This window comes from Hermetia illucens, chromosome 4 (assembly GCF_905115235.1).
Source record: "Hermetia illucens chromosome 4, iHerIll2.2.curated.20191125, whole genome shotgun sequence".
Taxonomy (NCBI): domain Eukaryota; kingdom Metazoa; phylum Arthropoda; class Insecta; order Diptera; family Stratiomyidae; genus Hermetia; species Hermetia illucens.
The window spans coordinates 151,844,141-151,871,443 of record NC_051852.1 but is presented as its reverse complement, the minus strand read 5'-3'; the positions used below and the strand labels follow the sequence as shown (position 1 = coordinate 151,871,443).

The following is a 27,303-nucleotide window of genomic DNA, read 5'->3' as shown; positions in this document are numbered from 1 at the left end:
AGAAGTTACCCACCAACTACATACGACCAAAAACGACAGCGACGATATCTTATCTTTTTGCTTGATAAGAGAACCTCACCAACAAAAAAAAATAAATAGCTTTCGCATTAATCAGAAAAAAATCCAAGAAATATAGGAAAAAAGTTCTGAAAGCCCCCATTTCAGTTGGTGTCAACGTTTCGCAATCATAAAAACGGTCTGGATGACTTAAGCCAGTTGGTAGACGCTATCTTAGCTTTGAATATCTAAAGTGAAAAACAGTGGATAACTACCATATTCGCGGTATTGAACACGTCGCGTCGGTTTCCCAATACACGGTAGTCAGTAAAAAGAAAAAATCGGTAGATCGCTTGGGTTGAGTCATCAACGTTTTTAAGGTGAGATAAATGCTTCCAGTGAGCTCAAACTTAGGTATCCACATCTTTAACTCAATAGCTCGTGGTGTAATGAACGATCTGTTGTAATGACAACAATAGAAAACGTGGTGGTAAGCTCGGAACATTAAGCCAACTTCGAGTGCGCGTAGTATTGTTAGCACTGCAAACTTTGGTGGTGCTCAAGCTAGGGTCGGGTCTAAAGATTTGATATACAATCTTTGAATTCGATGCTTTTCATAATCTTTATCCAGGAGTTTAATGTTCCTATCTTTGAAGGCAAAACTGTTTGCATAGCCCAAGAACGATGGAAATCTGTCAGATAACGTCGCTAAACCCGTGTTTCCCATCTTGAGAATTCCAGAAGTCGCAACAAAACAGACTCTGGAAAGTTGGGTGCTTCAGGTGCTTTTCTTATGTAAGGAACCTTCCGAACATGAATACACCATTGTATATTGCTGAAAATTCAATTGTGCACTCTTTTTCAATATCTATTCATGACAAAAGTTGAGCACCAACAGTAAAAAGTTCACAATTAAAATAAATTTAAAATGAAGTACGAAAAGCAGTTACTTTATTCATTATCCTAGTCTGCGCACTTTTATATCGAGTGAACGAAACTGAGAAAAGTAAAAAATAAAGTTAAAAAAAACCAAAATTAAAATAGTCCCCTATCAAAGCACTACCAACTCCCAACAACGCTTAACCTCAGAACTACTGACTCATGCGACTCATAAGACGGTTTTTCTCTCTCAGCCACTCTTCAACTAATTCCTGTTCTTTCGATATTTCTTAATATAATTTTATGCAATTTAAAGTAATGTTGAGCTACGTCATGTGTGTATGCAATAGGTAAGTTTCACGCTACTTAATTCTTGGGGGACGGACTTTAAAAATATGGCTGTCAGTACGGACATGAGATAGCCGAATTCACTGTATATTTAGCAGTAACTCAACAATTCGCAGTAAACTATTTTCTTAATCGGTAGAATATTTTTCTAAAAAATGTCATAGTTTTATCAGATTTATAATACTTCTCTATTGAAAAAAATTAGAGCTAAAAATATAAACAATATAACTTGCGGTTTCGTCCAGGGCAGAGGCAACTCATCAGATCGAAGCATGATCGAAGTGGTTACAAGGTGGTATTTGCTCCCTTATATTAATTCAAAAACGTAACATGTATCTGAATTATAATGAACACAAAAGCGCCTTGTACAATTTTAGGTCTAGGAAGCAAATACCACCTTGTAATCACTTCGATCACGCTGCTCCCAGGGCAGAGGTGAGACAGTATCTGATAAGTTGCCTCTGCCCTGGACGAAACCGCAAGTCATATATTTTGCAACTTGGGTGCTTGCCCAAGGATGAGGGTTCCGTGGACCACAAACAAGAAAGTATGTTGCTTTGCAACTGGTGCAGTCCGCCAATAAGTGCGCCATCCACTTACTTACTTAGGAATTTTAAAATATGAATAATATTCCAAAACTTTTGAGGGAGAAAACAATTTTTTTTTTTTTTTGAGTTAAAAAAATACAGCATTTTACAACTTCCCCTAGAACTGTGGATCAATCGTTTTGTGTTTCGGCTGACCTTGCAGCTTTTGAATGTTTTCTGCAAACTCCGCTGAAAGGCTTCCTTCATGTGGTGATAAGACTGCTTCGTAAAATAGAGATGAGATTGATTCTCCCCGAACTGTTTCCGTATTTCGCTGTCGCCTTTTTCGAACATCACCCACAACTGAACTAGTTTTTGCTGCTTCTCCAGAAAATAATTTAATGTTTTTCTAGAGGCTCCATCCTTCTTGCGACTCTATCTGTTTCCCAATCGCTTCCTGCTTTCAGAAAACAAATCCATTTTGCCGTTTTATGGTATGTAATAATTTCAATTCAACGCCGGGCTCACCAAAAAATGTTACGAACTGTTTTGTTGTAATACTTTCAGCTGACGATTCTTGTATCGTCAACTGCTCCAAATAAAACTCTCGAGCAAATACCCCTTGGAAAACCACCAATGAGTATTGTGCTTAATCTGATGAAACTCCAACTCAATATGAAAGATAGCCTTGGGAGATATTTTTCCGTTCTATTGGCTAAAAGTATCTACTTTAAACAAATCCGTATTTCGGGAACCAGCTTTCCCCTTGTTCATTGTTTTATCTTCACTTCGGTTCACTTCACTTCACACGAAAGAAGGAGACAATTTGTCCCCGCGGAGTTCAACGACATCCCTGTTCAAATAAGTTTAATAATAGTATATTACAACATTCTCAAATTTAATTGGAAAGCCCCTTTTAACTTCATCCTTGGATTACAAAATTTTCCAAAAATCTAAAATATAATATAAAGCCAATCATGCATGCTCTGTGGACAGTATTCTAGTAAATTAATATGCCTAAGACACTTCATCATCATCATCAACGGAGCAACAACCGGTATCCGGTCTAGGCCTGCCTTAATAAGGAACAGCAGGCACCCCAATTTTGCGCCGAGGTCCACCAATTCGATATCCCTAAAAGCTACCTGAAGTCCTGACCTACGCCATCGATCCGTCTCAAGCAGGATCTGCCTCGTGTTATTTTTCAACCATACATACTGCCCTGGCTGGATCATCCTCATCCATACGGATTAAGTGACCCGCCCACCGTAACCTGTTGAGCCGGATTTGATCCACAACCAGACGGGCGTGTCATCGCCCATAAATTTCGTCGTCATGAACCAAAAATTCTTCGGAGGATTCTTCTCTCGAACGCGGCTTGCTAAGAACCCAAGTTTCCAAGGAATACATGAGGACTGGCAAGATCATAGTCTTATACAGTAAGAACTTTGACCCTATGGGGAGACGTTTCGAGCGAAACAATTTGTGTAAGGTGAAATAGGGTCTGTTGGCTGCCAACAAACGTTCGCGGATTTCATCATCGTAGCTGTTATCGGTTGTGATTTTCGACCCTGATCCCGAGATAAAAGAAACTTTCAACGGTCTCAAAGTTGTAGTTTCCTATCTTTACTGTTTTCGATTGACCAGTTGTTTTCGTTTTTGGCGCTGACATTGCCACCATTTATTTCGTCTTGCCGACATTAATGTGCAGCCCAAGATCTTGCGCCACCTATTCGACCTGGATGAAGGTAGACTGTCCATCTTGGGTTGTTCTTCCCATGATGCCAATATCATCAATGTAAGCCAGTAGTTGGGTGGACTTGAAGAGGATGGTGCCTCTCGCATTTACATCAGCATCGCGAATTACTTTCTGTAGGGCCAGGTTAAAAAGGACGCATGATAGGACATCCCCTTGTCGTAGACCGTTGTTGATGTTGAATGGTTTCGAGAGTGATTCTACTGCTTTTATCTGCACTCACACAGTGGTCAGGGTCAGCCTAGTCAGTCTTACCAATTTCGTTGAGATACGAAATTCCCTCATGGCCGTGTATAGTTTTATCCTGGCTATGCTGTCATAGGCGACTTTAAAGTCAATGAAAAGATGGCGCAACTGATGGTCACATTCTAACAGTTTTCCATCGCTTGCCGCAGAGGAAAAATCTGATCTGATCGGCTATCCGGCCTAGCAAGATAGGGGAGAATATCTTATAGATGGTACTCAGCAACGTGATACCTCTATAATTGCTGCACTGTGTTATATCTCTCATTTTATGCATGAGACAGATAATGCCCTATTACCAGACGTCGGGCATTGATTCGCTGTCTCATACTTTGAGCATCAGTTGATGAACCGCTTGGTGTAATTGGCCACCTCCATATGTAGCTAATTCGGTTGTAATTCCATCGGCTCCTGGCGACTTATGGTTTTTAAACCGGTGGATTGAAGGAACTGTTTCTTCTATGCTTGATGGTGACAGCATTTGTCCGTCGTCTTCAGTTGGCGGGACCTCCAACTTGGTTGTTAAGCAATTCATCAGAATACTCAACCCATCGCTCCAATATGCCCATTCTGTCGGAAATCAGATTTCGCTCTCTGCCTTTGTGTTTCATCCTGCTGACTTGTTGGTACTTTTTTTACCAACTAAGACGTTTCAGCTGAACTGTATCCCACCTAGAATTGTATCTTCATAGCCCTCCACTGGAGATATGACCGAAGTCGTTAAAAACAGCCCACTTTCTACACATGCAGTGTTATTCCACTTCGCAATCATCATCACACTAGCGGAAGACCACTAGCTGCCTAGTCATGAATATCAACCCTTATGTTACAAATTATTTCCTTAATGCAAACCTAAAAGAATTTCGAAAATGTCGTTCTATTGGAATACCAAACATATAATTCCTGATAGAAAATAAGGTCATGTTCACGCAAATCATATCAAAAGCATCCTAAGGGCAAGGCTCCCTAATTATGCACCGTTGACCTTGTAATTTTTAGTGTGGGCGCTCTTCACATGCAACAAACAAGCAGACTCTATTGACTACATTGCTTCCCATATACGTTACTTAACCTATGCCCATCCAATATTCATTATCATTGAATGAAAAGGATAAGGCAGTTACATCCATTTTTACTCCACGTCAATCTATCGATTATAAGTTACTTGAGAGTATCCTTCCAAGCAATTAATTCCACTATTAGAGGAAGCCTCATAACTTTTCAAAGCAACTAGACTTATCCAGGGAACAATAATACTCGTACATAAAACATGGGGAACGATTCACACTTTGAAATTATCGACGATAAACTTACGATGAAGACGAAGAAAAGATATTTTGAAAAAAATATTAGTTTTTATCCTAATCCACCTTAATTGGACCTCGGGACAAAAGACTGAAAGGTTGATTTCGACCATCTCACCGTCACGTCTGAAATGGGACAACCCAATAAAAATGTGGTAGATAAATAGGTAAGCCGGAGGAAAAACCCAGAATAAATAGTAGAATGGATTCCCATTTCAAATCATCTTCATGATCTAGGCTCCTCTTTGCTAATTTACGGAGAGAAAAAGGATTATTTTTAATATTTTTAAGTTTCGAGAAATACGCACTTTTAAGGTCAGACAATGACAAGTTTTTCCGACTCGAATTTCCTGAAGTGTCCTCATTTAATTTCCTATTTCCATTTACCCGAAAAATTGCCAGCTTTTAACTGCAGAAACACAAATATATGACCAGGAACGTATTTGGAGAAACTTTGAATAAGTTATCCAATTATTGCATCTCAGTTGACATCCATCTGTGTCAGTCATTGTCACTATTTAACAAGTACCGAACTTGATATTATCTCTGCAAAATTATTCCAATCCAGTCCTGGCAGTCTGTCCAATATGTCTAGGAATCATCCGTTAACAATAATACTGAACGTAGGTTGTTCACCATAGCCGCGCAAAGAATCGCTATATTAAGCTGCCAAGCCAGATATCCAGAAAGACTGGATAACGATTTTGCCCCGAACAATTTTTGATGTAAGCCAACATGTCTGGCAACCTCGATCAGCACTTATCGTTTTGCCCCAGGCGTTGTTAAGGATTGGAAATCCACTCGGAACAGAAAGTCGTCAGAGGCTGGATCCCGCCCTAAGCCAAGTACAAACGTCGGAGATTAGCTAATAGCTAGCTAAGGTAGCAATGAAAAAGATATCTCTGAAGAGTGGGAAGCAAAAGAAGCTGTTTCGGAAGTATGCTCTACTGCACCTTGTTCAATGAATTGCCGCTGGTCGTTGGCGCGGAAGCATTGAAAATAGCTCGTGGTGTGTGATTAAGTAGTTTGGAGATCTGGACGACGATGTAACTAAAACTTTTAATACGTGAATGAATATCGTTGAAAATATGAGCAGAGTTATGTTCTTCCTCCTACTGGCCAAATCAGGAAGGTCCCCTTGTTGCCAAAACGGTTACACGAGTTCGTCCAAGCGTAGCTTCTCGTCCACAGCGATATAAATTCTGTGTAATTGAAATTGCCACCTCAACTGCAAATTAACAAGGAGGAGGATTACAAAGTATTCGAAGTAAATCGCGACTTGCAAACAGTCTAGATGTTAGTAAATCCTGAAGCTTGGTGATCTCGGAAAAAACCCTCCATTGTCCCCTGACAGTGTACCCAGTTTATAGATTTCCAGGGAAATATTAAATACCAGGTGCATTTTTCCACCAAAGCTTTATTCAGATGGCTCCGCCAAAATTGGTATCCCCAGTAGATTCCGTTTAATGTCTTGAAGCTCGGCAGATTCCGCAGACATCCTAGGCTTGGGTTCCAAAGAAGACGGCGCCACCTGAGCCTCCGAACATGAAGCGACACATATTGTGGCAAAATGTCATCGAAAAAAATTTCACGCGTCTTCATCTCAGCCTCTTACCACTCTTGCCATGCTTCATGCGCAGTAGGCACTGTCATTTGTCACCTATCGTAAATTCCCACCACAATTGTCTGATCGAAGCCAAAAGAAAACGCCAGCCAAAACAAGATGATAGACAAACTCAAAGAAGCCAAAAACCACAAGAGTCAAAAAATCAAACGAAATTTTCTGTGGCCCGACTCGATCACCAAACCCATTATCGCAAACAACGACACTCATTGAAATTAAAAAACATCGTGGCTGCCAAGTTGTTGGCCCCTGTTTTGGGCAATACAATGACTAGAAAGATGTTTCCTGGTCGCTACATAAATGGTGACAAGGGTAGTCCCACAAGTATACCATCTCCATATCAAGAAACCAATTTCAAGCGGGGGTCCTCCTAAATTAATCTCAAACGAATACCGATAGAACTACTCTGAGCCTTCACCTGCCGTAAAGTGATAACTTTACCGCCTCATCGTCTGCTCTGTAAGCGTTGCGTCTTTCTAATCCACATTGGTACAATAAGTTCTTGCATACTTTAATGGCTACTGAGATTGTGATGGTCAATAGACCATCTTGATTGGCCTCAAACGACCAAAAGGGTAGTGCTATCCCAAAAACCTAAAAAAAATGTCGAAATTGACCGCCCGCAAATTTTGAAGCTCCATTGAAGTACTCCACATGCTTACACGCCTCTGTCCTAGCTAGGATCGGGAATGTGGGGGGGGGGGGGGCTCCTTTAAATACTTGGATCTCTTTGCGGGGCTTCGCACGGTATTATGAAAAATAAATCAAACACAGGGATTCGCGCGAGCCTAACGAAATAAACACCTCGCGAGCTAAACCTATAATAGAAGTAAAATAAAACAAAATTTAAAAAATCGGCTCGAACTCACGCGTGGAGTCATACAACTCCGGATCGAAAGGAAGAGATCCACGACGGATGTTTGCCCTGCCTCAGATGTTTCGAGAGACGCGACTACTGAGGTTCCCGCCCTGCTTTGACATCCTTAGGCCATTATATTAGAGGATTAAAATAAAAATAAAGCGACAAAAAGAAAATGAAAGGAAATAATCATATCAAATGAATAAAATAATCAAAAATAATAAAAAAAGCTCATAATAAATGCGTATTCGCAAGTTTTAAGGAGCTCCGTCTCCATCACTAGCAGTCCTTTTTTTTATTCAGCAAATGTAGATATTTTGGGAACAACTTGTTCCCTTCTTCAGAGCCGGGTGTATACGAGTATATATTTTCATTCCTTAAAAAGCTTGTATACGGGTAAGTTTTGCGCGTCTTCCTTTGCCACTAAGAAGAGCAAGGGACACCAGGTGAGCTGCACAATGTTCGTTTGCTTATGTGCGTCCGCATTGAAATCGCTAAAATGCCGCATGTTGTTCACAGTTCCTCAAGACCACAACCCTTACCGTTTATTATCTCTTATCGGATTCATATCCATCAACTTTCCTTACACCGAAATCTTTCCAATTGTTGGCAACCGGAAAACGCGCACCATTCCCCGACAACTCCGTTGTGCTAATAGTCTTCTATCCAATTTCACTTCTATTTGTGGGAGTTTGATCAAGTCAATTGACTCTTCAGAACTCAACTTTCAAATCAATTGCACCACGTTTGATTGCTTACTTTCCCAGTTTTCAATTTATAAAGTCTATTAAAATTAGAGAAACTGCACGAAACAATTAACTCCGGAAAATTTTCCGGGCTAATCTCGTTAGTTCAATTCTCCCTGATGGTGAAGAAAAATCGTGGAAAAAGCCACACATTGACTTCACGTACCAAAATCCACACCGTGGGAAAACTACTGAAAGGGGAACCGCACAACAAAAATCATAATTAAGAATTTTCACGTGCGTTTTACAAGGAACATCATCCTCCACACGTCTTCTTTTCGTTCCTTAATCTACAAGCAGGTCGAAATTAAAAACACCATTCAACTTCAACAATTTGTGATCTCCAACCTCCCAAAACGTCTCACTCTCTCCAAGACACACCATGAACTCCTCAGTCCAGGTATTCCGCTGTCCATCGATCAGCCGGTCTCGGTCCCGTTCATCCTCAGTCCGCTAAACAGGCCCTTGAATTTGGAAGTTTATGCCGCCTCAGCGACAACAACAACAACGACAACGACACCCCCACATTCAGAACGGTTAGGGCATGCACCCCAAAGCACGGTACAAACCAACAATAACGTTCAAATATTATGTAAGTACCAACAGATGAGGCCAATGTTCATTATCACATTATTTGCTTGCACTATTTGGGAAATTAAAATAACATTTGGAAATGTGCAAATATAAAAGATTCTTGGGGTTAGGGGAAAGGTATCAGTAGTTAGTTTTTTTTATAAAATAAATAAAATTACTCAATTTAAAAGTTACATGTTGAAAGTTAAATTTGGAATGTAGGGATGTGAATGGGTAAATTGAAAAAAAGTAAATTGGCAAGGCTAAGGGGTGTTTAGACGAACAAAGAAATATTGCATAAGGCAAAGAAAATGTTATCAATTTCGCAAAGCCGTGGTTACTCTCCAACAAGTTATCATTGTTTAGTCTGGTGTATGTTTCTTAGCCAATCTTTTAAATTAGATAAAACAATTTTTTTTATGTCTTACACTGAAAAAGGGGCTAAATGGTTCCCAAGATACCGCCAATGTACTAGAATCATTAATTTTGGCCTAAAACGGTATAGTCCCTGATTGCTGATGCTTGATTGAAGAAGTGATTTATTATTTGGACTGGAAGTTCAAATTTTAGCCCATAAATGCGTCTCCTAACGTCGAACTTTCTTTCATCAGAGAAACCCGGACCAAAGTTCGTTCAAACAACGATACTCACAAGCAAGATAACAACCCCTAGATCCAATTCAGAAAAAGCTTATTTTGTATTGACTAACTGGCGCGATTCGCCAAACAAAGGCCGTTGTCCATTTTCCCTGGAGCGTCTAAGTTTAACACGTTTGTTTGTGCTAAAAGTGAAACGTGCCTAAAATGAAAACTGAGTATTCGGTAACGTGAAGATGCAAACGTTAACATCCATTAACCACACTTAGTACCAACATCTGTGCAAGTAGTTAAAAGTATCTTCTTCCAGAACTCATTCATATATGTAATTCTGTATGAATGCAACTCGTATCCAACGACCCGTTCTGATAAAACGTAACCAAAGTACATAAAACATATTTGCATTGTTTATAAAATTCACGGCAAAGGTAAAATTACACGTTCAGATCGCGTGAACACCGGCGCACGTACATAACGTTTATTTCGCTTTCAATTACGCATAATCGTTAGATACTCTAGTGAAGAAGCTTTCGATAACCAGTTTTTATCAGATGCGAACGTTAAAAAGCTATCTACAAGTGATATGTGATATCGTTCGTGTTATCTTAATCTAATCAGTGCACTTTATTCTTTATACAGTGCTATCTTTGCAATCAAGCTGTTTTGCGACTAATAACCATTAATTGTTCACATACATGTATGCCTCACATATTTCTGTTTATACAATATATAAATAGCTTGATTTGAAATTCACGTTAGTGTTCAGAAAAAGTTTGCGTCAAATCTTGAATAATATAAAAATATTAGTCACTCGACAATAGTGTTGCATTCCTTAGAAAGATACTTGAATCATAAAATATCCGCGGAAATAATCAGTGTAAAGAGTGTATTGCGCGAGATTGATCATTGGTGATTTTTTCCAGTATCGAATTAGTAAACAAGTTAGTTTTGGAACCCCATCCAATTTAGTTCTCATTGGCAAATAAAGATCTTTAGTATCTTTAGTTCTAAGTGCTGAACTTCGATAAGGAATAGCATACATTTCGAGCTGATACGCCGGTCTGCAGGTAAATGCGTGTTACGCGACTTCCATATTGTTATTAAGTTTATTAAGTGAATTCTGTCGCGTATTCTGTGCAATGGTGAAAATATATACAATTTGATAGGTGAAAGTGATATAAACTGCTAAACGTTCAATCAATTGGAAAAGTACGTTCAACTTTTTTCTCTAAGGAAAGAGTTCATATGCAGTGGGCTATATTTTGAAATACAACGCCGTATTACGTACCATATTTACATTTTCCCCAAGCATAGAGAAAATTTTCCATGCTGATAACATTCCTTTGCTAAGTTCATCGTTAAAAAAGTGAAGAACTACTTTTTGCAAAGCCCTGTGTAATTAGTACGGAAAGTTCTCAGTGCATTATATGTACGTTTACCTCAAAACAAGAACAATTTCTATCTTTGACGCGGTGTAGATTTTAAATCTTTTCTAGCTTTTCTTTCAATTGTTCTGTGCTATTTCCCATTGTAAATCTGATTCTTTTAATGATCTAATTTTATCGTCCTTATAAATAAGAACATTTTCAATAACTCATCTTAAATTGAAACCTCATTTTACACAATAACATCCATTAATAAATACATATTCCACACAATAAAGCATAATCTAATAATACGGAAAAAGTCGAGAATTCGAGGGATATGACTGAACCTTAGAATATTCTAGATTCAGATTGTAGATATTACTTTATAATAAATTCTACTTTTTCCTGACACATCACTTATATAAGATAATGAAATGTAACTCGAAAGAATAAATCAATGAAAATTTCATCCAAGCGCAACATTTGCTAGCCAGCTTTCTAGAATGCACTACTTGAATCGCTTTAGATCAATGATTGCGTCTACTAGTTGCTTTTAATGATACGGTATCAATGTAGATGGAATTCTCCCACCTGTTTTCAGCTTGACTATACGATTTTTCTGACCCTATCGATTTTCATTTTTCAATGTCTTTCAGATGCGGCCGATTTGTGAGCTTTAAGTACATAACAGATATTCTGGAATTTTCCAAACTTCAAGTATCAAAAACCTCCAGGCCGCCATACATCAATTCTACCACCCTTACCTTAAAAAAATTCGCCTTCGAAACTTTCTTTTAGAAAAATTGGTAATTTTTAAGAAATCCCATTTAGTACTCAAGCTTCACATCTGCAGCATGCTCTATGGGGTGGTCTGTGCTTATGGTTGTTTTGTAAACCCTCTTGTGGTCTTTCTTATAGTCACCAATGGTAGTGTGCTATCTCTCTGACGTGATTTCTATTCGACCCACGACTATTCTCTATGTATCCCTGCCCCACGGTACAATTTTCTTCACTGATCTGTCAATAAAAATCTTGTCGACATAGGCTACCACTTATGCTTTCCCCAAGTACCGGTAACGAAGGGAATATTCCTTATTCTGTCCGCCCTGAAAAGCTGTGTTAGTCCTGTATAGTACAGCAGCTCCGAGCCATGCCAACAGTCTTGGAGACCAAATTTTGAAAAGTCCGATCCGATTTCGTTAGGAATAGCTTTTTGTGCCACTTGGCATAATGCAATAAGTATTAGAACAGTGGAAGTGGGGCGGAGGGAAAACTGTTGGGGGTGAAAAGCTTGAAGGCGTTGAGAAGAAGTATTCTTCCGTTCAACGAGTCATACACCCGGAGGGAGACAGATTCGAATTCTGCGAAATTGTTTCCGCCTGCAACCTTAGTGCCAAGACCCTTTAAACTCTATTTCGTGTAGAGGCAGTAGTGATTCAAATACAAGTTTGCTCCCTGGTAGAAAGAAACTAACGCAATCCATCAGATGGGGTTCTATTTCGAACTATTTCAGAAAATAAGATCAGCCCACATTGATGTGTACCAAGCTCATGCCGACAACGTTCTTTACCAAGCCGGAGTGTCTTGAAGAACTCATTCTTCCCTTGGTTTTTTTTTTGTTTGCGTTAAAATGTTATTAAGTTTTTTTTTTTGAAGAATGAATTGAAGCCATATTAACATCATATTAATTTTTAACTATTCTGGAACACATAAGAAAATCAAGGTCTAATTGTTTGTCGTATTTATGCTACAATCTACTAAAAGCACTCTCTGGGGTCTTCCGAGGGCCCCCTTGATAAAAGGTTAAGACGCGAAATCAGTGGCTTATGATGCCCCTTATATAGAGTGCTTCCGTTTGAAGCTATTCATACGATCGAGCATTTTGTTAGTGTCAGACAAAATTTACTATGAGGGAATTCATACGATCCAGCAGCAGGCCTTTCGTGTCCAGCGCAAAGTATGTCAAACACGGAATCGTAAAAGCCAAGATCACTCGTCTCTAGGCCTGAATTCGAGAGGTGGAAGAAAATTCCCCAAATTCGCCATTTTATTTTATCAAATTCCTGATCTGGATGCAATCGCGAGGGTTTTAAATCTCATCCAACGCATTCAGCCACCGTTGTTTCTGCCGGCCTTTTGGTTGTTTACCATCGACTTCGATGTTCAAACCAATCTTGGTAAGTGAATTCTCGTTAGCGCGAAATCCGTGACCATATTCCAGATACTTATATAAGATAATGGAATGTAAGTGGAAAGAATAAATCAATGAAAATTTCAAATTCTAGAATGCACTACTTGAATCGCTTTAGCTCAATGACCGGGTCTACTAGTTGCTTTTCATGATGTGGTATCAACGTTGTTGGAATTCTCCCACCTGCCTTCACCCTGACGATGCGATTTTTCTGACCCTATCGATTTTTATTCTTCAATGCCTTTCAGGTGTGGTCAAGTTACGAAATCTACAACTAACAGGCATACTAGAACTCTCGAACTTTAATTATCAAAAATGAATATCCTTAATTTCGCCAACTTTAACGAAAATACCCCTAACTTTTAAAAACCTCATTCAGTGCCCAAATTTCACATCTGCAATGCAGAGTATATCTTGGGATTGTTCTGGAAACTCTCTCATGGTCACCAACGGTAGTGTCAAAGAGACTACATCCAGGGGGAGCAAATCGAGTTTCTAGGCGACATAGCTAACTGGCGCATGTGTCGATGAGGCCTAAATTGTTTTCTTGTGTATGTTTCCCCACCCCAAGCATCACATTCACGACAGTAACACCATAGTAATTGCGCAAAATTTTCCGCCGGCAAGTGATTGAAGAACGTCGAACATGCCCAATGCTATTCTTCCACCATACAAATTCAAGCAATGAGCCGGGAGAGGAATCTCCTGTATGAAATCTCCTTGGGTAATGTACTACCTCAAGGTCATCTGTTTTCTACTTCGATCCATGACTTTGGCTTATATATCACAGCTGCGCAGTATAATTTTCTACATTGATCTGCCAAACTTTACAAAGAAACGCTACAAAGTTTCCCTCTTGTCGGCATGGATTGGTAAGCTCCGATAGCGAAAGATGTATTTCTCATTCTATATACACATCTTCATATGCCCTGTTCAAAAGTGAGACCGGCTCATTAATCGTGGATGTCTTCATTTCGCATGTGATCATGAAGAGTTACGCCACCGGTCCAACGCAACAACGCCATTTACATTACCACAAGGCGCCATTCATTGCCTTTTATAGCCGGCCAGCACTGAGAACGGTAGAAAACGACAGGGCGGACGACACTGCGATAAATTTTAGTTTTGAGATGTTCGTTAATGCATTGATCGCAAAGAACGCTTCATCTAATAGGGCCCACACCCTATCAAACAAATTGCATTGCAATTGCATTTCCCATACACAAAATTTCGTTCAAACATTAGTTACAAGTTGGAAGTTGTACGAGCAACATGTCATCGAGAGCTATTTTATCTAATGGTATCATATAAGACTTTTATGTAGTCTAGTTCAATGTTGAAGGGAGTGGACAAGCAAGGATTGGTTCCTTCTGTAGCCCCCTTAGATATCGTGACGATGATAACTCCATCAACAAGCTTATTTATGATACGAAAATTTCGGGGAGCCGTAACTTTTTAATAAATAGTAATCGTTATGGGTTTTTAGCAGCAGCAGAAAGACGGGACTTTTTTCTTCCCACTATATCGTAGCCATAAATTTCTAAGAGCGGGAGTGACGCCACGATTTTTCAATCTCTCTTCATCCTCTCCTTTACCACAACTAACGTTTCAAAATTAATATAGCTCAATTTTGAGCTATAGGGTATAAACGGGTAGTAACCGCCGCAATCTTTTTACGGGACTAGAAAGAGAGATCCTTTCTCTTCTTTCTACGTATCCTCTTCATCCTGTTTTTCCCTCGGGATCGACATAGAAATTCAAAATTGACCATTTTTTAAGGGGGTGAGCTCTAAAACTTGATTGTTTTTGTAGAGGCAGTCATTTTTCCTTCCATAAATTTTCCACCCCATTCGGGGATAGGGTTGAAAATTCAACCTTCACCAAAATTATACTTCAACCGTCCAATGAAAAATAATGCGCAACGAAACGCAAAATACCCATACACAACACAATGCGTTGCGCAAAGGTTTCCGTTGCTCAAAAGATTTCAAACATATTTGAAATTCATCAAACCTTTGGGCAACGCGTCAAACATGCCCATACATTGGCCAATCATTGTGCAACAACATGCGTTGTGCAATTTGTTTGATAGTGTATGGGCCCTATAAGTTCGTGAGGCAGTTTCATAATGCAGCTCACCATTGACTGATAACTAAAGATGGGTAGGTGATGTATGTAATATTATAAAACTGTTATCACTTCAAAGTATGATATTACATTATCATCACCGGGCGCGATCCAAACATAATGGATCATGTTCACCTACCATTACCGCCTCACGAAGCATCACCGCATTACCAAGCATCACCGCATTACCAAGCATCACCCCATATCAAGCATCATCTCATTACCAAGTATCATCTCATTACAAAAGTGACGTTGTAATATAGCATCACCAGCGCTCTTCGTAGTACATGCCGCAGCGCCAGTTGTCGATGCCGAGTATAGGGCTAGTTTTGGGCTTACGTTAGGTTGGCTACGAGCTGGCTTTAGATTGGCATCGGGTTGATTTTTGGTTTCGGACTGGTTTTGGATTTGCTTTAGGTTGGTTCCGGCTGGTTTTTAGATTGTTTTCGGGGTTTGGGCACTTGTTCCCTTCATCAAGGACTTGTTAGCCCTGATGAAGGGAACAAGTGGTTCCCGAAATAACGGTATTTGCAAGTACAATAAATGTCACTAGCGAATAAAAAAAAGCAAGTGTTAATTATTTCAAATAATTTAATCACTATATACACCGCGAAATTGCACTTAGATCCAAAGTTTCATCTCTTGCCTCCTTCGATTTGTAGTGAGCACACAAATTGTTCCAAATACCAGGTGTTAAACTGTGGAAGAACTGTGGAAAATGGCTTATTCCAAACGAACTTCTGATGAAAACATAGTATTTATTGATACAAGGCTGCCTTTTTGGGAGGATTAGGATATGAGTCCCCTTTTTATCGCTTTAGTTCGTCAAAGTCTCTACTCCCAGCCCCAGGGAAAATCACTTCTTTCCTCTCTCACTCTCGTCAAACAGATCCTATTCATTACCGATTATTTGTAACCAAGTGCATGCCATATATCCTTGTTATTTTAGATTTAACACGCCAACTAAAAATTGTAGTGCCGCGTTCCTTGTTGCCCACAAAGTATCCAAGCCGTTCCTTCGTTTTGCTCTACTCTTGCCTAAGGAGAACATTTAAATATTTCTCATCTGTTTCCCTAAAAATAGAGTTAGTTTCAATCAATCAGAATATCACTTGAAATATTTAGAAAAAAATCAACGTTAGGCCAATTTTATTGTTTACTACCTACCAAGTCATATAATCGTCAGTTCTCTATAACAAACATTTCAATTCGGCTGCTGTTGTTGCTATGCTATTACTACCACTATTGAGCAACCAGATGGACATCTGTGACACCGAGTGGATAAGTTGATAGTGGCAGGACCAAGAAGACTATACACCGAAGATGAAACTATACACACAGAGGGTGAAAAAGCGGTGAAAAAAATTAACCATCCGATTTCAAGCCGAATTAGGATCACAGTGTGTTCTGCGCCTATGCAATGTATCGTGTTTCTATAGCACTTCTGTGTGTGCGAATCCTTGTAACTAAGCAACAGCTACAAACAACCAGTTCATACACATATACAAATACAATAGGAAATTGATAAAGTGACTTTGCGATATTAGTCGGATCGCCGTCTTCTACGATTGATTTTGGCACCAAGCTAGAAAATTCTTATATCAAACGCGGCCAAGTGCACTAGCGCCATGACACAAATAGGAACCAATGCCAATGAAGTTGCACAGAACGCAACTACGGGCAGGACTGAGAAGTCCCGTCCAACGGACGCTATATTTTTTGTCCTGCAAAAATTCAAGGCTTGCCTAAGCAGTTTCACCTCCTGTGTATAGTCTTCTTGAGCAGGACACAAGGAAGTTAGCTTTATGCAAATGGCATGCGAAAAATTGCCTATTAGGAAACTGGACCTCTCATGCATAGTTGGCTTGAATTTTTTTATGTATCTGATAGGAAATGGTGGAAAAAGGAGTTCGCCAGCTTCTCCTTGAGTATAAGGCTCACAGTGAAGCTTCAAGGCCTGCTCTCCTTATCTAACAACAACTCCAACCGTCCGTCGAACTTCCTTAGAGTGCAAACCAAATGATCATGATCGCTTTTGAGGGCGATATAATCCATATGCAAAAATGCTGGCATGGCAGAGAAATTCGGCCCTTTTTCGAGAAACAAACATAACACTGGTTAGCATTTGAAGACTTCCTTGGATATTGACAACGCTACGGTAAGACAATCACTAGCACTAACGGAAATTCATCCAGCGACAGTAATTTTACCAGGTATCGTTGCAGCAGTAAAGACTGCTTTAAAGGTTTTAGCTATGGTTGCAATGACTATTAAGCCAGTTGTTGAACGTCTAATTCTTGGAAACTAATGGTGACAAACCGTATTTTGAATATAATTAGGATAATAATTAGTACATTATTCATGCTGAGACTCTGAAAAATTTATTTGTAATTATTGTCATCATTAACGTTTCGGAATTTGAACATTGGAAATATTATAAATACGATAAGAGCGTGTGACAAATTTTCACTTGTCAGCACCAATCGAATTTAATTGAATCTTTACCAAATGATGAACAATGATTCAGCATATACTAGGAGAATTGGTCATCATTTCTTGATAACTTATCGTTCCATCTTTTTGGTCGAATCACTAAATTTTGATACGTTTTTATTGGGAAGTTCAGGTATTTACAATTTGTTCCCCACCCTGAATGTGAAAACAGATTGCATTACTGGTAGGAGTGTTTATGGTTTATTTACATGGCTCTAATTTTTACAATCGTAGAAAAGATAGTCATGAAAACTGTTGTCCCTCAAAAAAAAATTAAATAAAATCAAAAGAAAGAAAAAATACATATTTTAGTATGGTTTCCGCCTCTTAAGATTTCTTGAAACCGGGTTTCTTTTACAGGATGTCAATCTTATTGCTTCAGAACGAGCGCGTCAATTTAAATTCACTCATTTCGATACACTCTTACATTTTGTCAGAAGTATTTTGAATTACTGATCTGCAAATATCAAGGTTAAAATTGAATTTTTAACGTCATCCCGGAGGAAGTGAGGATGTTACGGAATGGGAAGAGGCAGCTTCTCCTTTCAAAACGCAATGAAAATTCACAGCAATGGTCCCTCCCACCCACCCCCCTTAGCAAAAATTATGGCGCCTTAAATTGCAATTTCTTGCTATAATCATGGTGATTTCGGAAGAGGAAGGGATGAGTAGAGTATGCAGAAGGAAGAGGGTTCCTCCTTTCTAGCCTGAAGATTTATGGCATTCCTCCTCAAAATGTATAGCATTGGCTCAAAATTGATGGGTTCTGATATCAGAACCGTAGGGCTTAATGACTAACTCCAACTCTCGGGGAAGCAAACAAAAATACCTTAAACTACGCACTAAGCGATGTTTGATAAATGACACTTTTGTAAAGAGAAAACGCTGTAAAAAATCTGATTCAAAACTTCACAATCAGGAACAAGTCAGGAAACCGCAAGCTGAACGCTTCAGGTATGAAAGGTTTTGTGTAACTAAAATTAATAACACTTGAAGTTATTAATTTAATATATTTTATTGATCTTCATCCTCTCACAGTTCCAACTAGACTCTCCCTTTTATTATCTTACTGCTACCTTAATACCTACGATGCTCGCTCGTTTGTGCATCCGTTATGCAGGTGCACTTAATAATGTTTATGATTCTATTGGTTTGTGCATCCGTTATGCAGGTGCACTTAATAATGTTTATGATTCTATTAGTTTGTGCATCCGTTATGCAGGTGCACTCAATAATGTTTACAATGTTTCGGAATTAACTGTAAATGGGAGATAAGCGACCCAAGCGGATATTTAACCTGTATTGCTTAGATAAGCATATTTGAATGACCAGTTGTTTCATTTGTATTTAGCTCGTAAAGTTTATGCATTTAGTTTATCGAACAATTTTCTTTCGTTTGAGATGGACATTCAAGTCCTAGAATGAAAGAAATTTGCACAAAAGTGACAATTTTGACCTATTGTTAGCTCTGTTAATAATACTACGATTTCCACCAAACTTGCTAGTATCATGTATAGTATAGCCTGTATTACTGCGTTATGAAACTAGATTGAATTCACAGGGAAAATTTTCTGTCAGTGAACTTAAAGGGGTTCCCAGTCAATTTTTTTCAATTTTTTTTGGAATCAATATGGTGCTATACTACTATAATATATTATTAACTTTATTCAAACAGGTATAGGCATGGAGAGTATTTTGAGGCCACCACCATATTTCTTTTCAAATATTTGAGTTGAGTAGTTTCTGAGAATGGATCCTTGAAGTAACTGACCCCTTTCGAACCCCTGCACTCCTTGCAAGCAATGTCAAAACTAATATCAGCTTCGTAAAGTACTAATCGGAACCTTCAATTTCATAACCCAGACGACTATACTCGGTGAAAAAAATTCACACCCCCCTTTTGTATGTATGGGGACCCTCCTGAAACCCAACGTGGAACTATGTTACTCTCTACATGCAATATGATTCACAGGCCCCACCTTTCTGTCAAATTTCAAATTTAGAGGAGTAACCGACAGACAGACAGACAGTGAATCGATTTTAATCAGGTGTTGTTTTACACAAAACCTTAAAAATTTGGCATATGGATCAAATTCGAAAGATAAATACTTACCAAATTTAATTAGTATCTTATACCTATGAATATAATTGTGTGTACAATAAGATCCAACGAAAATTGAATCCATATCTTCTGCTAATGAATATTGATTTCTAAGGTTCTACGTTTACAAATCGCCATATATGAACGTTATTGTGGTATGTCTAGAAATTTGGAATCGAGGGATAATTTGAGCGCAGGTGATAAAAATTTAGTCAAATAAAAAGTTTAGCCACAATCAACGACTTTTTCCGGATGAGGGTTTCATATCTTCATCAACTCAGGCTACGTTTGTTTGTTCTTCAGAGATGAAAATTGACTTGAAAAAAGAAATACCTCCATCAGCGCTAAATAAGAAAAATTCAAGGTTCCTCATTCTAAACGCTGAGTGCTCTGAATTATGTCAGTGTTGGTTTTATATGATTTGTTACCTGCTACGCAATAAACTTGAATAATAAAATCTAACGTTGTAAAAATTATGTAATATCTATATATACACTGCACGACGAGTATTTAAATTCAATAATGTTCCATTCTTGGTAATGGCTGGGTATATGTTATGCATAGTTTCCCTCTGCAATGCTTCTACTGAAATTCGTAAAGCAAATTTATTTTTTAGATGGTGTGCAGCTATCTTTCTCCAAGAACCGAAAAAATTCCTAAAAGATCCATATCCGGATTTTATTTTTTTCTTCTTCGATAACGCGGGTCGTATTATCTACATCGATTTTGTTATTTTTTTTTCTTTTTTTTCCTTCCTCTCGGTCAAATTTTGCTAGCATGTTCTATGATATGACCATACCATAGGAAGCAACATTCTATACATAAGCATACCCTAGGAAACATTTTTCTGCAATTTCTCCACGATGGGCCCATATCGGTCACGGATGTCTTCATTGTAGACATAATTATAGCGTGTCTCCAACAGAACATCTTTATCTCCACTTTCGTGAGACGGTGTTCATTGTCTTTAGTAGCCGGCCAATACTCGGAGCTATAGAGGGTGACAAGGCGTTCGTTCGTTCCTTCACCTTATCTAGATTTCGTTACTACGTGAAGCAATTGTAATGCCGGATAGAGAATCAATAAATTCTCAACAGTGTTCTCGGCTAGGTTCCACGTACACTGGACTTCATCGTTCTAGTTTTGTGTTTCACACCTTTTCCCACTGAAGCAAATGTTCCTAAACCTCAATTTTTCTTGCTACCTTCTAGAGTTTCCTGCAGTATCCTTGGTAGAATACCACAAGAAATAATCGTTTGTTGTGTTTGCCTTGGAGACTTAACGTCTCGTAGGTGATTGCCTTCCTAAAGTCTGCCGTCAGAGCTTCTGTGGAGTGTCTTCCTCTACTTTTTATGTTAAACGGCTATCTCTTTGTTTCAGGTTTGAAGTGACAGGTAAGAAAACCCCCTGATGATTTACAGAGGAAGTCTGATGAAATACGGAGGTAATCGGATACATGCTGTGCCTTTCCGTCCTCAACGATTCATCCTCTCTTTTTTTTTCTGACTTCAAACGAAGCAGACTAAATTCTCGCGATCCCTATTGTTTGATTCTTGCTTTCTATTTCTCTGCGACGGGGAGCAACTCGATTGTTGTTTTTCGTTAATAAGCACTGTGAGCGTCCCTCCTCCTTAGCCCTTAGTTCAATACAATGCTGCAAATGTGAAATTTTGACCCCCTGTCAGAATCATAGTTATTCGAAAAAATGTTCAATTTCTTGAAAAGACACCAAGGCTTAGGTTCCATTGAATAATCCACCTATAGGGTACATTGAAGAATCTTCCTGAACAGTTTGCCAATTATAAGAGATATATTTTTGGGTTCGATAATTTTTTAAATAGTTCATTCTCAATTAACTGAGCGTTTAGCAGCAGAGCACTAAAGTACAAGATTTAAGTATTGAGCGGTCCAGAGAAAGACCCTTCCTCAAGATCAGAGCAAGCCCAGCCGCTGTCCTCCATTCGGATTAGTGTATCACGAATCACTGGTCTATTATGCTTCTTCGCAACACCCCAATGAGAGTAATTTGAAATCAGAGTAGGCGACAGGTTTCCGAGAAAATGTTTAAAGTTTTCTGCTCTTCCTGCTCCATGGCTTCTTGCAATCTTTTCGTGGTTTTCTATATTCTCTTGAAAAAAAGGAATTGCTGACGGACATGACTTCATTTCAATATTCAGCAACAATCCCATCAATTACTTGTAAACAAGTTGACGGGTTTATTTTCTGGCCAATTGCGTAACTACCAACTTGGGAATTGTAACAAACATAGGAGTTGGGTATGACCAAAATCCCCTTTCGCGCTATTCAGTCTCTCTCAAGCCATTAAAAAAACTTCATGTATCCTATGATCTGGGGCCAAGATATATATAGGCCAGAAGCACCGAGAACGCACGCATAACTAAAATGAGAAAAATTTAAAAAAATATCGGCCCGCCTCAGTGTAAGGAGCTGGAAAACTCGTGGCCTAAGCATCACGCACGAAGAGGGAGACGCACAACAGATCATATCGCTATCCCATGTTACTTTTTTCGCAGGTGTCAATGAGGTGCGGCTTTATGATCAAAAGATGAGTATCCATACCATATTAGCGGCCACTTCGATGTGCCCAATCAGCACTGTATTGCGCCGTTGTAGCGTCACAAACTCCCTAAAACCATAACTGCTGCCGTAGCAATTACAAAGGATAGAAACTTTACCACCCTGCAACTAGAGACCTCCTTGAGTATCGGCAAGCTGGCTCTAATTAGAATTGATCAATCGCCAAAGAAAAATGCCTGAGGGTTTACGCTTCTCTCCGCAGCTTCGGCAGTATGAGGTATGAGGTATGCAGAGTCCGGCGATATGGTTCCCTATGAGTCAGTGCCTCTTGCAGGCCGCTGTAATCTTGTACGCGTTTGCACGAATCTACCCCAAAAGCCTTTGCGTTCAAACCTTGTTATAAGCAAGCCAAATCCTCCTTGACTGAGCGCAGGGAGTGAGCCCTCACCATCTGAAGTCAAAGGCTTCGAGTAAATTTCGCTCCTGACAGTCGCCAGCGGGACCCACTGAAGGACTGCTAGCTCGTCAGCCCGCTCATTCTTCTCTATTTTCCTACGACCATGAAACCAGAGGAGAGTGACGTTCAGCGTACTGTGCAGCCTCCTCAGCGCGTCTCTGCACTGCCCCAGCAGCGGAAGATGTCGCCACTGAGTAAAAAGCCTTGATGACCGATTGTATGTCGATCAGAATCGCTATGTTATGCTTAGGGTTCAGATTATACTCCAGCTATCGACAGGCTTCCGGTATGCCAATACTACAGCTTGGAATAAATGGCAAACCCTTGGAGCCCTTACGATCCTCGCGTTTTCAATGATTGCTTGTACGTCTAGATTCTTGGAGAACTTCACTTGGATAGCAAAACTAAATCCCTTTGAATGTTAGCAACGCAGCGCATTCTGGGCCAATGAACCGAAAACTTTTACGAAGTTTGATCCACAGCTAATATGTCGTTGCGAAAATTTTCAAATTTAATGTAAATTGGTCCGCCTGACTTCAATAATTTACAGTCAATCACGAATTTGCAGCGGATTTATTCAAAATTATTATTAGTTGTTCGCTACCTTTTTCAAGCAAAGTTCCCACAAATAAACTGTCGACTGCATGGAAAAATGTTCTGCCCACGATCAGTCAGGTGATTCACGGGTCGCCCGAGATGAAGGAAAAAAATCGATACTCTTCGCTTCGCACGACCAGTTGCCCCCACTCCATCAGTTACCAACTGATCAACCGAAACGAAGAAACTTAAACGATCATCGCAAATTGTGACACTCATGCGAAACGACAGAAAATGACAGCCCTTGCCGCAACACTAGCAGTGCAGCGGCAGTTTCACAACAGTACATACATAAATGCTATTATCTACAACGATCCGTTCAGCAAAAAAACATTTAATTGTGCACTATCACGGAAAGATACATAGCAACATATTGTTAACTACAAGTAATCAAAAGGTCAATGCTAATTTTGGATTTCAAAAGTATGAAAAAAGATTTAGAATTGCCAAGCATTTCAAGTATACGACGGCGTAATGGTTGTGGAGGTAGAGCGCCACCCTCTCAATCTCCTGCCCTGTGTTCGAATCCCAATGGTCATGGGTGTCTGTGTTCGTCTTGTGTTTTCGTCGCTGTTATGGACGTATCGCTTGCGCGTTGCGTATGACGATGATAAAACTAAAGCACAGTCTAGCTGTGTGGATGTTCTACTCTCCACTAAGCTGTAGACATGAAACACTAAGTATTTCAAGGGTTGATGTTTCTCTTTTGGGATGATAAGTCAATGGGTTGGTTGTCCACCGGGACTGAGACAAAAAGTCGGTATTTTACTTCATTGGGGATGTGATTAATCTTGAAAGGACTGTGCTTCGCCCTGAAAAAACACTCGAATCGCTCCGTGGAGACAGACGAAAACACATGGTTTCACCAACCCGAATAAGGAGAACTGTGGGAGACCTCTCCTTGGTCAGAACAACGACTTCGATTTTCTAAACAGCTAGGAAGAATCCATCACCATCCGCTTATTCGCCACATCAATATTCCCCGTCTGCGCTGAGCGTGCTCAACCGTACATGCGTTAACCAGCGCCGCAACATTACCGCCGTATCCTCGAGTCGTAAAAGACTATCGCATAAGGCGCTCCAAAGGTCCAGCCCAATGGCAAATCGCTGAACCACCATCGATGTGACCTTCAGTCTGCGCTGTCCTTCCCAGGTCTTGTAAAGCACAGCACGGTTCTTTAAATAGTCTCCTGCATCTTATGTTTTACGTCTAGGGTCACACGGGGCACCACTCGCCGGCAGTGGCGTCTGTATGCCTCTGCCAGTTTCATCGCTTGGACCACCACCTCGCGTTGACGCAAGATACTGTAATGAGGATATTGAATGATATTCGAATAAGTTGACTTCTATTTGGAAGAGTAGCCGGCATGTTAGTTCCTAGCCACTTCATTCACGAGAAGTGGAATTTCTACTGGTCTCAAACTCATCTTGAACGAGCAGCCTATCATTAACATTCTTGACTAGAACACTTACGACGTCCTGCACTAAATTCAGGTCCTCATAGAGAGCCTCTTACTCCGCTTACATCGCTGAACCACCATCGATGTGACCTTCAGTCTGCGCTGTCCTTCCCAGGTCTTGTAAAGCACAGCACGGTTCTTTAAATAGTCTCCTGCATCTTATGTTTTACGTCTAGGGTCACACGGGGCACCACTCGCCGGCAGTGGCGTCTGTATGCCTCTGCCAGTTTCATCGCTTGGACCACCACCTCGCGTTGACGCAAGATACTGTAATGAGGATATTGAATGATATTCGAATAAGTTGACTTCTATTTGGAAGAGTAGCCGGCATGTTAGTTCCTAGCCACTTCATTCACGAGAAGTGGAATTTCTACTGGTCTCAAACTCATCTTGAACGAGCAGCCTATCATTAACATTCTTGACTAGAACACTTACGACCTCCTGCACTAAATTCAGGTCCTCATAGAAAGCCTCTTACTCCTTACATCGCAAATTTTCATTAGTTCCTGATATCACCTTGCAGATCAGGAGCTTTAGCTCGTATTCGTTTGACACTCAAACCCGTCGAGGGGGGATTGGGGGATGAAAGGGAGGGATTCCCGCCGGAATTTTTCTGGAATCGTAATGTACAAAACCATTTTAAAGTTTTTATCCGTCGTTTTGATTCCTCTTTTGAGGCGGTGAAAACTTTCTTTTTCGAAAAACTGATTGTAGATGAAACGTCAGCCGATTTTTTAAATTCAATCAAAATCGTAAAGACCTATGCCGAGTATGTTAGCCTTACTAGATTTTCCTTAAATCATTTTTGTCCACCTCTATTACATGTATTTTATATCAAAATAATTAAATTAATTAACTAATTTCTTCATTTTAGGATTAAAACTGTCTGTGATGACATGACATCTACACCAACACATCATGGACGACAAGAAGGCAAAATATTTACTAGTTTTCATCACCGTCCTCATATTGGTCATAAACTCAGTGCTATCTGCTGAAACAAACGAGACCTTGTTGTGCTCAAACAATGAAAACCAAACAGGAGCATGTGAGTGCGAAAACCATAGTTCTTCGCCATGGGGAATAAGAACTGTCGACATTGATTGTCAATCGAGGAAGTTCACAATTACAACGTTCAACTGGGAGGTACTACCTGCTCTGAGTGAAACGCTGGATATCTCATGGAATTTATTTGAATATGTCCCCGATCTGGACAGCAACACCTTAAAACGCTTAACAGCATCACATAATAATGTCACCGCTCTGGATGATAACAATTTCAATAAGTTGCCGCAACTTAGAGATCTAGATTTAAGTTGGAACAGTATTGAAGTCATATCTGTAAACGCATTTATTGGACTCAGTCACTTGCAAAAGCTCGACATTTCGCATAATCATCTCAGGAAAATTTCCTTCCATGTATTTTCATATCTTGTGGCCTTGGATGAGATCAACCTCTCATGGAATCAAAATTTGAATGACACATTTGGATTGCAAGATGTCGATCTATTTTTAGGACTGGGAGCCACTCCTAGGCTGAAAACTATAAGAATGAATCGTTGTGGCTTGACCAGCTTGGACCTCAGTCATGGAACAAATCTTACAAGTATCTACCTCGAATGGAACAACTTCACATCCATACCGACCCTGCCACGTGGCGTTACGTATTTAGATATGAGTGGAAATCCCATTGAAGTGATAGGAACCAAATTCTTCCCGCAGATGTACCAATTAGAAACACTTATGATGGAAGACATGCCCCAGTTGCGTGAAATTGGACCATACGCACTTTATGGTCTCCCAGCTCTTAAGAAAGTCAGCTTCCAAAATTCAAGATCTTTGAAGAAAATCAACCCTGAAGCTTTCGGACCTATTCAAACTGGCAACGAAACAGAACAGTTGGCATTAGAGGAGCTAATTCTTCGAGGGGCTGCTCTGGAGACATTGAATTCATCACTCAGCTCAGTTTTCCGCAATTTGAAAACCATCGACTTGGCTGGTTTGCCACTGGACTGCGATTGCCGAGTGGTTTGGATCAAACATCTTGACATTGAGACAGGAGCTCAATGCCATGAGCCAAAGATTCTACATGGAAGCAAAGTATCGGAGATGAACTTCCACGAGGCTGAGTGTAAAAGTTGGCCCGGTTGGATACAACACACGATGCATGGATTGATGCTAATTGTCTTCTTGGTGGTATGTTCTGTTGGATTCTACATGCTTGTGGTCCGATTACGACCATTTCATCGTTCATCAATGAGAAAAGTTGGACCCAGTAGTCCTTACGCACCTATCACAATTGAACCAAATCGCGCTGAGAACCATTTTTAATTGTTTCAGGGATGAATATGCTTTAGTACACTTAAGACTTTTATGTACATATAAAAACTGAAATGTGTTTCCTTAATTATTATATAATGAACTACTGTTAAGTAGAACTAAAAGTATTCTTAAACGATAATATTTTCTATGTATATACTGTAATAAATACAAATATATTTTATATACCGGAAATTTGAA

General features: G+C 39.7%; 1 protein-coding gene across 3 annotated transcripts; it reads left to right on the top strand.

Moving 5' to 3' along the window:
* Positions 1–154: 154 nt before the first annotated feature.
* Positions 155–27,303, top strand: LOC119654320 (tsukushin). Of its 3 annotated transcripts, none has more exons than XM_038059647.1 (2): positions 155–377; positions 25,658–27,303. In XM_038059647.1, exon 2 carries the CDS (start codon positions 25,702–25,704, stop codon positions 27,112–27,114), a length of 1,413 nt encoding a protein of 470 aa, XP_037915575.1. In that variant the 5' UTR covers positions 155–377; positions 25,658–25,701; the 3' UTR covers positions 27,115–27,303. The 3 variants fall into 3 exon arrangements, with proteins under 3 accessions (XP_037915575.1, XP_037915574.1, XP_037915576.1); XM_038059646.1 differs by lacking the exon at positions 155–377 and adding an exon at positions 9,572–10,519; XM_038059648.1 differs by lacking the exon at positions 155–377 and adding an exon at positions 10,549–10,661.

Coding starts and splice junctions, on each gene's coding strand:
- LOC119654320 (XM_038059647.1), top strand. CDS start 25,702: ATGGACGACAAGAAGGCAAAATATTTACTAGTTTTCATCACCGTCCTC.